Raw genomic sequence first — 13,944 nt, forward strand, 5'->3', positions numbered from 1 at the left:
TGGTTGTATCTGGTGAATCTTGCTTTTACATTTGGCTGGATTTACCCGGTTCCATTTGCATGCACCATATGGTAATTCACATGTATGGCTGTGAATAGGCTCATAGTTACCCTTTTGTCTTTCATGATAAACTGTAGCTATGAACCAATGGAATTTCTATGCAATATGCATTTTCATGCAGCAAAACTGTTGCATTTGGACAAGTGTGAATAGGCCCTAAGCCCTTGTACACACGGTCGGAGAATCTGTCGGAATGAGTCTTATCGGACCACGTTGTCAGATAATCCGACTGTGTGTGGTATGCATCGGACTGATTCCGTCCGAATCTCCGTCCGATCCAAATTTCCAACATGTTGGAAATATTTCCCAACCAACTGGGCCGGACGGACCTATTTCCGATCATGTGTAGAGCATTTTGATCGGACCAAGTGCCACGCATGCTCAGATCAAATTCCTACATCAAAGCTATTGGCTACTAGCCTGAATGTAGTCCCATCGTAACGAAATTACGTCATCACGTTCTGAAAGATCGGATTTTTTGCCAACTTGGCCCGACCGTGTGTATGCAACAGTTTCGGACACAATCCGTCGGACTAAATCCGACGGATTTGGTTGGCAAAATCTCCGACCGTGTGTACGTGGGCTTAGACTGGATCTCTATAGATGTGTCCTCTATAGTTTTAGGGGGAAATATCTTTTGATGTGTCAACATGAAATGTTTGGGAGTACAGCCTTTTAATGGACCATACAGTATGTTCTCCTCTCGGGCACTGAATTTGGGCTGCATTCACACCTGATCATTTTGTTTTCAGGCAGAAAGTTGCACTTTTTTTGACGCAATTGTGTACAGGTCAGAAGGTCACCAATGTAAAAAATCTTTGCTTCATGGGACAAAACGCTGAGATGTGAACGGGTGCCATTGAAATGAATGAGAGTTTTCTTGTTGGGCGTTTTTACAAGCTGAAAACGCTCAGGTGTGAAATGCAGCCTTAACCCTTGTGCCCACGGTCAAATGCCGACCACAAAATCCGCCAGATTTTTTCAGACTGATTTGGTCCGAAACTGGTGTTGCATACACACGGTCGGACAAAGTTGTCGTAAAATCCGATCATTCAGAACATGATGACGTCATTTAGTTACGACGGGACTACGTTCAGGCTAGTAACCAATAGCTTTGATCTCGTAATTTGATATGAGCATGCGTGGCACTTTTTCCAATCGGAATTATCTACAAATGATTGGACAAAGTCCGATCGGATCATGTTGGAAAATTTTATATCCAGCTCTCAAACTTTGTTGTTCAGACATTCCGACGGGAAAGTCCAATGGAGCCCACACACAGTCGGATTATCTGACAACACGGTTCCGATCGGACATTTTCTGTCGGAATGTCCAACAGTGTGTACAAGGGCTCAGGGTTAAATTGCACAGCATGTATTGTGTTATGAAGATAGTATTTTATGCGAGGTACACAATGGGGGTTGTTTACGAAAGGCAAATCCACTTTGCACTGCAAGTGCAGTCAATCTAAATCTAAGGGGTAGATCTGAAATGAGTGGCAGCTCTGCTGATTTTATCATCCAATCATGTGCAAGATAATATGCTGTTTTTTATTTTGCTTGCATGTCCCCCTCAGATCTACAGCAACTTTACTTCCAAATGCACTTGCAGTGCAAAGTGGATTTTCCTTTTAGTAAATAAGCCCCAATGACTTTCAGCGTGAGTGCACCTGCATTAACTTTTATTTATTTTTTTTCAATTGTGAAATGATCCATTTTTTTCTGAATTCTAATTTGACCTATGTTTCCTTAAAGTGACCTTACTTTTTTTTTTTGCCATTTAGCTGCCTTCTTGTGTGGCTTCAATACTGTTATGCCGCATACACACAACCGTACTTTTCGACGGATTAGGTCCGACTGTCTTTCTGACAGACTTTCCAAATGATTGCCACACACAAGCACACCAGTCCTATGGATTTGAACGTGATGACGTACGACCGGACTAGAATAGGGAAGTTTATAGCCAGTAGCAAATCACTGCCCTAGCATCGGTTTTTGCCTGTTGGACTAGCATACAGACAAACTGAATTTTCGACCGGACTCAAGTCTGTCGGAAAGATTTGAAACATGTTTTATTTCTAGGTCCATCTGACTTTTGGGGGGGGGGAAAGTCAGCTGAAGCCGATACACGATCGTAATATCCGACAGATTCATTCCGCCAGACCTAGTCCGTCAAAGTCCGGTCGTGTGTACATGGCATTAGGAGTGGATTACATGAGTGTTTAACAAATTCACTTGCATTGGTAGTCAGTAGATGAAGGCAACCCTTTTTTTCAGGGGTGGTCAGAATGCCACCATTACAGATGGCTAAAAAATGTAAGTGGTGTCCTGCTCTTAGCTTTGTCAAGTGGTGTCGATCCAAGAATTATGCAGGCACCAAGAAATGGAAGATCACGCTCAAGGAACCTCTAACAACCTCTGGAGGAACCTTCTGCCGCGTAGACATGAGCGGACTTCTCGTCGGACTGAACTCTGAAGGACTTTTCAACAGTTCTGCCGAAACGGACTTGCCTACACATGATCACACCAAAGTCTGGTCATTTAGAACGTGATGTCGTATGATGGGACTAGAAAAGTTTAATAGCTGCCCTTGCCGTTGAACAGCATACAGATGAGTGGTTTTCTCAACAGGAACTGGTTTCGGCGGAAAGATTTGAAACATGTTCTATTTCTAGGTCCGTCAAAATTTTAGACAGGTCTGAAGCCCACACGATCGGAATGTCTGACAGAATGATTCCATTTGACCTTTTCTACCAAAAGTCCGGTCTTGTGTACAGGGCATTAGAGTTTCATGGAACCCTGGTTGAGACTGGCTGGTTTAGAATTTCTTTATCACTGTTTAGGTCAAAATGTCAAAGACTTGAAACCAAAGCAGTTGGAAGCCTTCATACTTTCCATAACCATCTCTTTAAGAAAAAAATAAATATCGTTGCATCATATCTGCTGGGAACCAATGTTTGTGCCTGACCACTGCTGTGAAAAACACAGCATTACCTATTTATACAATTGAATTGCTCTCCTCCAGGTTTCTGCTAACTTCACATCAGCAACAGAAACCCCTGGCTCTCGTGTTGGCTTGGAAGTGAAAACAACCTCGGCCTCTTCCTGCCTCATCCGTGTCTTTGATTCAAGCCTCCTGCTTCTTGATGCAGGGCAAGCCTTTTCTGCTGCTACGGTAAGATATTGATGTGGTTGAGGCGTTGACCTTAGATGTTGTGTTCGATTAAAAGCCGTTCTCTGCTGAAGAGTCATGTTCTTCATACTTTCATGTGATGTGAGATGAAGTTTAATGATTTTATACCCTACTGTTTATTTAGTGGAGGCTGTTAAGGCTCGTATGACTTAAGAATCCTATGTAGACTGGTTGCTGGCGCCATATATTCAATGGATCAACTAATGTGTTGGTACATTTCTTTAATTCAATTTAAAGGAAGAACCATAAAGCATTTGATCTGCCCACACTGGCTTGGGATAACATTATAAATCAGTATAAAGATGCATACAGTGTCAAACAAAGGAAATCCATAGCGATAGTTAAATGTAAAGAGTGTGAACAAATGAAAAGCAAAGTCCAGGTAAGATCCACATGGATATCCATGTCAAACCTGGACAGACTAAGTCCCTGATAATGGTGCAGTATAGTTTATGCACCCAAGGAGCATAGAGAAACCAAGCAGAAAGAAAAAGAGGAAAGACAAAAACATGGGGGGTGGACAATAAAGGAAGGGAGAGAAGGGATATGAACTCAGAATCATCAGACGGGTCGGTCACAGGCATCCAACACTAGCTGTTTTACATTGATTTTAATTAAGGACTCATGGTTCTCACAGCCCTCTTTTCCATCTCTAGGGTCAAGCTAGGACTAAACTAACTAGCGTTAAATTAAAGGGAAGGACAGAGGAAGATGCCAACAGGACATTGTAAACAAGTTGTAGTTTCTAGAAAATGCTAATGGATGTCAACATTCTAATGAACAATAATAATCTGATGCATTTTAATACAAGACCTAAAAATACATGAAGGTGGGGCATAACAAAATCTCTAGGTTTTTTGTTAACTCATGTAAAGAGGACTGTGGATAAAAAGATGTGTGCAGAGAGGATTTCCCAACAAATCGTTTCCTAGGGCTACTGTGAGCGGGGGTGGGGATCTGGTAAGAGGCTGCAGCACAAACCTGGTAGAAAATATGAAAAGCCTTAGTGGTTGTAAACCCTTACAAACCACTTTGACCTACAGGTAAGCCTAGATTAAGGCTTACCTGTAGGTCCAATAAATATCTCCTAAACCTACACGGTTTAGGAGATATTTGCCAAAAGGAGAGGCACCGCTGTCTACAGCACAGGCGCACTGAGCGCGCCGCTGTTAAAGGCGATGTGGCCGCTCCCGTGCGCATGCGTGGGAGTGGCGTCATTGCGGCTCCGTCGAATGACAGAGCCGGAGCAGCGAGACCCACCAAGAAGATGGAGGCTCCGTACACAAGGGGACAGCGGTGACTTTGCTGGCTCTTGTGTCAGGTAAGTGACACATAATGGACTACTATGCAATGCATAGTAGTCCATTATGCTTTACCTTTGCAGGGAATCAGAACAAGTAAACCCATTAGGGTTTACTTCCTCTTTAAGTGTATGCATGGACAAAACTTGGTTTCTTTTTTGGATAGTGTAGAAAAGGAATCAGCTGTTTTATTGTAGTCTGCATCCCCACTAGATGGATTCACTCTCTATTTGGCCTGGTGACGCCTATCACCAAGACAACGCAAGAAACCCAAAATATAAGTTGTTGCAAGAGGTAAAGGTAAAACTTCCAGTGACCGCTTGTCTTGGCTTTTTTTTTTTTGCTTTTTTTCTTGTGCTTATCTCTCTGAGATGGGAAGTAAGGGGAAATCTCTCCAATGGGACAAAGGCGGCAAACCAACTGATGGGGTTTTTTTTCCCCCTCTTTGAGCTCCTCTGTAATCAGTGGTGCTGTTGCTGATAGCTTTGGATTGATCAGGGTTCCACGGCTGCAGGCTTGATTGCTTCCCCCTGCTTTCTGGAAAGCTCCAGACCATAGGCGTGGAGCAGTCTAAGTGAACAGTCTGAATATTTGAGATCCCAGACAATCCCTGGGGACTCTTACTCAGAAGGTGACTGGAGAGAAAATAGTCTGGGTCAGTTAGTGTAGGAGGAAAACCCAGCCCGGAGGAATACTACCCTCACAAATATCCCAGCACCTCTATTAATAACTCAGCATGGCTCAGTTAAGTTATGGTTGGGGGCCCTACTTCTGAGACTTCAGACTAAAGAAGGTGGACTTCATCTAGAATTCAGTCTGGGGAATCCAATCCAAGTAACTGGCTGCCTAGATCTGAGGGAGCCATTCAAGTAACCAAGGACTTGTAGGTATAGACCTGAGGGCAGGATCTGGGTGATTGCAACTGTTACATCCCCATTGCACAGACTGAGGCTTGCCTGCCCTGGAACATTAATTATGGTGTCCCAGTGCTGTCCATTCACAAAGCTATTTTCCTAAGGAGTAGCTGCAGAAGAAAGGGAGCCCTCTTCTTATTATTCAACATTCTGGAGTACCCCACAACTCCCTCTGTCCTATACAAGTTATTCTGCAATAAACAAAAAAAAAAATCCCCTAGACTATTCACAGAAGTGCGGATGCTGTTGTGCCTGACTGCCGTTACACTGGTGGGAAAGAACCTGTGATGATAGTGGGGCCAGCCAAAGGGTCAGCACTACACATACAATTTTTAAAGGGGTTGTAAAGGCAGAAGGTTTTTTATCTTCATGCATTCTACGCAAGAAGATAAAAATCCTTCTGAGTGCAGCAGTCACCCCCCCCTCCCCCAGGCCCGCTAACACTCACCTGGGGTCCCGTTCTGTGCAGTGATGTCCACAAGTTTCTCAGCTGTTTGAGATTCTCCTCCCTGATTGGCTGAAACACAGCAGTGGTGCCTTTGGCTCCCGGTGATGCCAATCGGAGGGGGCCAGGTCGGGGCTCCATGTCTGAATGGACACAGGAAGCTGTAACTCGGCTCAAGTGCCCCCATAGCAAGCTGCTTGCTGTGGGGGCACTCAACAGGAGGGAGGGACCTGAGAAGAGGAGGATAGGGGCTGCTCTGTGCAAATCCATTACACAGGACAGGTAAGTATAACATGCTTGTTTTAATGTGGGGGGGGGGTGGTTTCGAAAATACTTTACAATCACTTTTACAATTTTGGCTTGAATGTAATTCTATCCTATTGTTACAGGTATATAACGCTCTTCAGTACACCAGTCTGAATGGATACTATGCAGCAGGATTCAATGTAGAGCCTCCTCAGCCGCTCTGTATTGATGATGATAAACAGATCCTGGTCAATGCCACTTATTGGCAACCTGTTGGCTTTCCCCAGAAAGATGTCAGTAAGGTTTTTAGTGTAAGTATTCACTGCTCATGGTCCACAAGCCTACGTCCTCAAACAGTAGCACAGGGGTGTCAACTCCATTTCATTGTGGACCACACCAGCATTGTGATTGCCCTTAAAGGGCCTGGTTGTATCTATAGGACTATATATAACATTTGTTCAGGGCTATCCTTTTTAGAGAATAGGTGCAGAAACTAAACCACCCCCCCCCCCCATTGAACCACACCAAACTGGGTGTGGTCAGATTGCAGTGGGATGATCTTAAAGGAGAGATACTAGGAGTGTGGTGTGTGGGTTTTTTTATGTGGAGTTCAGTGCAGTTTGAGATAACCAGAGGTGGCCGAATGTCTGGAAAAGAAGCCATGAGTGCAAGGGCCAGATGAAATTGCTGCGAGCCTTGTGTTTCTTATATGTGGAGTAGAACATATGTAAAGTAGCAAGTGTACAGCTTGTATAACAGTGTCAATTTTCTCTCCCCTGAAAATACAACCATTACTGTCTAAACCACTGGCAACAAAAGTCATAGCCATTTTCCCTCCCCGGTGCCATGTGACTCGTTAGTGTTACAAGGTCTCCGGTGTAAATGGGGAGCAGGCGTGTTAAATTTGGTATCTCTCTCATACTGGTCACTGAAGGTTCAACATGGCACCTTATGGCAAAGAACTCTCTGAGGATCTTAAAAAATTAATTGTTGCTCTACATAAAGATGGCCTAGGCTATAAGAAGATTGCCAAGACCCTGAAACTGAGCTGCAGCACATTGGGCAAGACCATACAGTGGTTTAACAGGACAGGTTCCACTCAAAACAGGCCTCGCCATGGGCGACCAAGAGTGCACGTGCTCAGCACCTTATCCACAGGTTGTGTTTGGGGAAATAGACCTGTGAGTATGCTGCCAGCATTGCTGCAGAGGTTGAAGGGGCGGGGGTCAGCCTGTCGGTGCTCAGACCACACCCTGCATCAAATTGGTCTGCATGGCTGTCATCCCAGAAGGACGTTTCTTCTAAAGATGATTCACAAGAAAGCCCGCAAACAGTTTGCTGAAGACAAGCAGACTAAGGACATGGATTACTGGAACCATTTCCTGTGGTCTGAGACCAAGATAAACTTATTTGATTCAGATGGTGTCAAGCGTGTGGCAGAATCCAGGTGAGGAGTACAAAGACAAGTGTCTTGCCTACAGTGAAATAATGGTGGACACACAAAATATTGACCCTTTGGACCCAATTTGGATAGTTTCACTGGAAGGTGGGGGGGGGGGTGTAGACTTCCTTTTGACAGCAGTTTAGACATTAATGGCTGTGTGTTGAGTTATTTTGAGGGGACGGCAAATTTACACTGCTATAAAAGCTGTACACTCACTACTTTGTAGCAAAGGGTAATTTCTTCAGTGTTGTCACATGAAAAGATGGAATAAAATCTTTACAAAAATGTGAGGGGTGTACTTTTGAGAGATACTATGTGTGTATGTATACATTTTTTATTTGCAATAAGCTCCTGCACATTTCCTTTTCTCATCACATTTCTGTTTCTTTCAGGGTATCGGTATGCATCTGATCACTGATACGCCCTACCAGCAGCCACAGTTGTGCTCAGGGTCAACTTTTTCTCCAACAACTCTTTCGGCAATGGGTTCTGCTAGTACGCCTCTTACAACAGCTACCTTCAAATCTGCAGAAAGCCCAACTGCGGTACCAGGTAAAACTTCAGTGTGATGCATTGGTCTCTTAAAACCATATAAAAACCGCAGAGTAATAATATATGTAATACACATGTTATGAAAATGTGCAAATATTTTAGGAAGTTGATATTGCCAAAAACTTTCAAGTTTTTGTTTTCTTACTAGTTTACCTTTTTTGTAAAGGGGCCACACTGATGGGTGGCACTGGTGGGCATTTCTTAGCAGTGAGAAATGCACTGCATGGTCTGGAGTGTGGGGCAGGACCGATGTCCTATTTCCCCCCAGATGGGTTATTGGCTTTTGATCGGGGGGGGGGGGGGGATTAACCAGCTCTGTTTTACATCACATGATCTTGTCCTTGGCTGACAGATGATCACGTGATCATTGACTCTCTGGTCACAGTGAGTCACACCCGCCCCCCGGGGGGGTGTGCAGGTAGCTCATGCACGGGAAGACTTGGATAAAAGCCCTTCCAGAAATTTAGGTCTGTCCTGTTAAAATATATACATATTATAGAAAATCTACATGCGTGTGTGTGTGTACACACCTATTTACTGTGTGCAAACTTTTTTCACAAAAAAAAAATACTTTCAGACATAGAGGAAGTGGTAATCGTTTTTTTTTATTTTTTTTTATTTTTTTTATAAATTAACAGAATCATCTTGCAGCGGCTCCCCATTTAGACTTAAAGACTATGGCGGGGAGAATTTTTGAGTCCGATGACAAAAATGGTAAACTTCTAGCAAATTTAGTGGCTGATTCTAAAATGCAGACAGCCGTCTCGGAGATCTGTGGGTCGGATGGTCAGTTAGTGTCCGCACCCTACCTAATACTTAATGAATTTAGAGCTGAGGTCCCGGGGGGTCGGTGGAAGCGCAGAAGGAGTTTCTTTATTCCCTAAATTTGCCTACTCTCTCACAGGAGGATTGTGAGTTTCTAGATAAGGACCTTACTCTGGAGGAAGTAGAAGAGGCAATTAGTTCATTCCCTAGTGGGAAAACGCCTGGACCTGATTGCCTACCCGGAGAGTGGTACAGGATGTACGCCCCATTAGTTGCTCCAAAATTGTTAAAAGTGTTCTCTGACAGCAAAAATCAGATGCAACTCCCTCCTTCTATGTATCAGGCACACATAGTGCTTATTCCCAAGCCTGGCAAGGATATCTCCCTTTGTGCTTCCTATAGACCGATCTCTCTACTAAATTATGACCAAGATTTTGACAAAAATTCTTGCCACCAGATTACGAACGGTTCTGCCATCCCTGATTGATATAGACCAGACCGGCTTCATGCCAGGGAAATCCACAGATATAAATTTACGCAGAGTGTTTACTCATCTGCAATTACCTTCCACTGAGTCTTCCACGAGGGTAATGGTGACATTGGACATCAAAAAAGCATTTGATCCCGTGGCGTGGCAGTTTATGTCCTCAGTCCTGGAGGTAATGGGTTTTGGAGTGGAATTTCGTAAATGGATTAATATTTTATATAAGGAACCATCGGCGCAGATTAAGATTGACGGTGCCTTGTCAGCGCCCTTTGCTGTCAGGAGAGGAACGAGGCAAGGTTGCCCGACTCTTTTAGGCCTTGGTGATGGAGCCACTTGCATCAGCCCTCAGACGGGCGGAGAGGGTTGGAGGGATACAGGTGGGTTCCATACAAGAGAAGGTAGCTTCATCAGACGATCTCATACTTTTTTTTTTTAAGTGAACCTGCCCAGTCCCTCAGGGAGACGCTACTCATTCTTTCTCATTTCCCTGACTGTTCGGGGCTGAAGGTAAATTGGGACAAATCTCAGATTATGTCAATAGATAGAGGGGCTAAAGTTGTGCCGGACCCCAACCTGCCATTAATGTGGACGCATGCAATCAAGTATTTGGGGATTCATATTTCCTCCTCTACCTCTGAATTTTGTGCCCTCAACCTGGAGCCACTGGTGCAGAAGATGAGGACTAGACTGAAGGCATGGACGCATCTCGCTCTCACCTTGATTGGGAGCATTAATTTATTTAAGATGAAGCTTTTGCCCGCTTTCCTCTATGTTCTCAGACATGCATCAATCTGGATTCCTAAAAGAATATTCCGCACGATAAACTCCCTCTTGATGCCCTTTCTCTGGGGCACTGGACAGCCGATTTTTAAGCTGACGGTGCTGCAGAGGCCTTGGGGGAAGGGTGGTTTGGCTTGCCCGGACCTACACTCCTAATACGTGGTGGCCCTCCTGTCCCGCGCTCACAATTGGCTAGTTTCGGACGAGTCTAACGCGGCAGTGGTTTTGGAAGCAGCGTGGTTGGGGTCATATGAGGCACTACGGAACATACTGTATCGTGGTCTTAGAGCCCTGTTCCCTCTTACCGCTGCAATGAGAGCAGTTATAAGGACATGGAACGTAGCTAACTCAATACGCCCCGTATCCTCGGGACACATCTCCCCGCATAGTCCTATTTGGTTTAACACAAATTTACCAGAATTTGGATCCATTCCTGACCCTAGTGTATGGGCAAGTATGAGGAATTGGAGCACAGTCCCTGCGGGATGATACGCCTGGTAGACCCACTGTCGAACGGCAGGTGGGTCCAACATTTCTGGTAAGGGTGTCCACCTTATTTCTATTAAGTGCGGTGTCTTCAGATATCACCACATACAGATTTCTGTCGTTGATTTTTCTGCCATCCCAACTCAAGGTTTCCAAGAGAAAATTGTCTGACTTTGCCTTAATAATATATGAAGATTTTTGCACAGACTGATATATTGAATATTACTCAATTCTTATTCTTTTTGACCCATATCGCGTTATTGTATTTTGCTTATATATAAGTTGTATGTATAGTCCTTTTAGGATAATGGAGCACATACAGTGGTGTGAAAAAGTGTTTGCCCCCTTCCTCATTTCCTGTTCCTTTGCATGTTTGTCACACTTAAGTGTTTCGGAACATCAAACCAATTTAAACAATAGTCAAGGACAACACAAGTAAACACAAAATGCAATTTGTAAATGAAGGTGTTTATTATTAAAGGTGAAAAAAAATCCAAACCATCATGGCCCTGTGTGAAAAAGTGATTGCCCCCCTTGTTAAAACATACTATAACTGTGGTTGTCCACACCTGAGTTCAATTTCTCTAGCCACACCCAGGCCTGATTATTGCCACACCTGTTCACAATCAAGGCATCACTTAAATAGGAGCTGCTTGACACAGTAAGGTCCACCAGAAGATCCTTAAAAGCTACACATCATGCCGAGACCCAAAGAAATTCAGGAACAATTGAGAAAGAAAGTAATTGAGATCTATCAGTCTGGAAAGGGTTATAAAGCCATTTCCAAAGCTTTGGGAATCCAGCGAACCACAGTGAGAGCCATTATCCACAAATGGCGAAGACATGGAACAGTGGTGAACCTTCCCAGGAGTGGCCGGCCGCCCAAAATTACCCCAAGAGCGCAGCGACGACTCATCCAAGAGGTCACAAAAGACCCCACAACAACGTCCAAGGAACTGCAGGCCTCACTTGCCTCAGTTAAGGTCAGCGTTCATGCCTCCACCATCAGGAAAAGACTGGGCAAAAATGGCCTGCATGGCAGAGTTCCAAGGAGAAAACCACTGCTGAGCAAAAAGAACATCAAAGCTCGTCTCAATTTCTCCACAACACATCTTGATGATCCCCAAGACTTTTGGGACAACATTCTGTGGACCGATGAGACAAAAGTGGAACTCTTTGGAAGGTGTGTGTCCAAGTATATCTGGCGTAGAAGGAACACTGCATTTCATAAAAAGAACATTATACCAACAGTAAAATATGGTGGTGGTAGTGTGATGGTCTGGGGCTGTTTTGCTGCTTCAGGACCTGGAAGACTTGCCGTGATAAAAGGAACTATGAATTCTGCTGTCTACCAAGAGATCCTGAAGGAGAATGTCCGACCATCTGTTCGTGTACTCAAGCTGAAACGAACTTGGGTTCTGCAGCAGGACAATAATCCTAAACACACCAGCAAGTCCACCACTGAATGGCTGAAGAAAAACAAAATGAAGACTTTGGAGTGGCCTAGCCAAAGTCCTGACCTGAATCCTATTGAGATGTTGTGGTATGACCTTAAAAAGGCCGTTCATGCTCGAAAACCCTCTAATGTAACTGAATTAGGACAATTCTGCAAAGATGAGTGGGCCAAAATTCCTCCAGACGCTGTAAAAGCCTCATTGCACGTTATCGCAAACGCTTGGTTGCAGTTGTTGCTGCTAAGGGTGGCCCAACCAGTTATTAGGTTTAGGGGGCAATCACTTTTTCACACAGGGCCATGATGGTTTGGATTTTTTTTCACCTTTAATAATAAACACCTTCATTTACAAATTGCATTTTGTGTTTACTTGTGTTGTCCTTGACTATTGTTTAAATTGGTTTGATGTTCCGAAACACTTAAGTGTGACAAACATGCAAAGGAACAGGAAATGAGGAAGGGGGCAAACACTTTTTCACACCACTGTATAGTGGTGTTTTCACAAATTTTACAGCAAGTGTGTAGCTCCTCTGTGGTTTAACATAGGTGGTTCACATTTGCTTATAAATTGTATTTAGTGTGTTTCTACTCACTTGTTTAGCGCTACACTTTTTTGTTTCACAATGGCTGTAACTAACCAAGATAAAATGCCCCTTAACCACTACAGCCCCGGACCAATAAACACCTTAAGGACCAGAGGTCTTTTTCCAATTTCGCACTGCGCTGCTTTAATTGGTAATTGCGCGGTCATGCAATATTGCACCCAAACGAAATTTGCGTCCTTTTCTTCCCACAAATAGAGCTTTCTTTTGATGGTATTTGATTGCCTCTGCGATTTTTATTTTTTGCGATATAAATGGAAAAAGACCGAAAATTTTGAGAAAAAATTATATTTTCTAATTTTTGTTATAAGAAAAATCGAATAAACTCAATTTTAGTCATACATTTAGGGCAAAATTTATTCAGCCACATGTCTTTAGTAAAAAAAAAATGACCCCATTTTGGAAAGTAGACACCCCAAGGAAATTGCTGATGGGTATGTTGAGCCCATTGAATATTTATTTTTTTTGTCCTAAGGGATTGAATAACGACAAAAAAAAAAAAAAAAAATTACAAAAAGTTGTCACTAAATGATATATTGCTCACACATGCCATGGTTTTATATGGAATTGCACCCCAAAATATATTCCGCTACTTCTCCCAAGTATGGGGATACCACATGTGTGGGACTTTTTGGGAGCCTAGCCGCGTACGGGACCCCGAAATCCAAGCACCGCCATCAGGATTTCTAAGGGCATACATTTTTTATTTTACTCCTCACTACCTATCACTACCCATTCACATTTTGAAGGCCATAAAATGCCAAGATGGCACAAAACCCCCCCAAATGACCCCGTTTTGGAAAGTAGACACCCCAAGCTATTTGCTGAGGGCCATGTTGAGACCATTGAATATTTTTTTTGTCCCAAGGGATTGAATAATGACAAAAAAGAAATTTTCTTTTTTTTTTTTTTTACAAAAAAGTTGTCACTAAATGATATATTGCTCACAGATGCCATGGTTATATGTGGAATTGCACCCCAAAATATATTCCGCTACTTCTCCCGAGTATGGGGATACCACATGTGTGGGACTTTTTGGGAGTCTAGTCGTGCACGGCACCCCGAAAACCAATCACCACCTTCAGGATTTCTAAGGGTGCAAATTTTTGATTTCACTCCTTACTACCTATCACATTTTCGAAGGCCATAAAATGCCAAAATGGCACAAAACCCCCCAAAATGACCCCATTTTGGAAAGTAGACACCCCAAGCTATTT

General features: G+C 43.5%; 1 protein-coding gene across 2 annotated transcripts in view; it reads left to right on the forward strand.

Annotated features, from left to right (window-relative positions):
• Window positions 1-13,944, forward strand: part of LOC143930927 (ovostatin-like) — a 113,078-nt gene that overhangs the window by 46,464 nt on the left and 52,670 nt on the right. For both annotated transcript variants that reach the window (XM_077455616.1, XM_077455617.1), the window contains exons 15-17: window positions 3,085-3,234; window positions 6,302-6,469; window positions 7,995-8,154. In XM_077455616.1, the coding sequence (XP_077311742.1) occupies window positions 3,085-3,234; window positions 6,302-6,469; window positions 7,995-8,154 (478 nt within the window). The remainder of the gene's footprint in view (window positions 1-3,084; window positions 3,235-6,301; window positions 6,470-7,994; window positions 8,155-13,944) is intronic.

The sequence above is a fragment of the Lithobates pipiens genome, unplaced genomic scaffold (assembly GCF_037356315.1).
Source record: "Lithobates pipiens isolate NorthernLeopardFrog02 unplaced genomic scaffold, aLitPip1_a1.2 Scaffold_25, whole genome shotgun sequence".
NCBI lineage: Eukaryota > Metazoa > Chordata > Amphibia > Anura > Ranidae > Lithobates > Lithobates pipiens.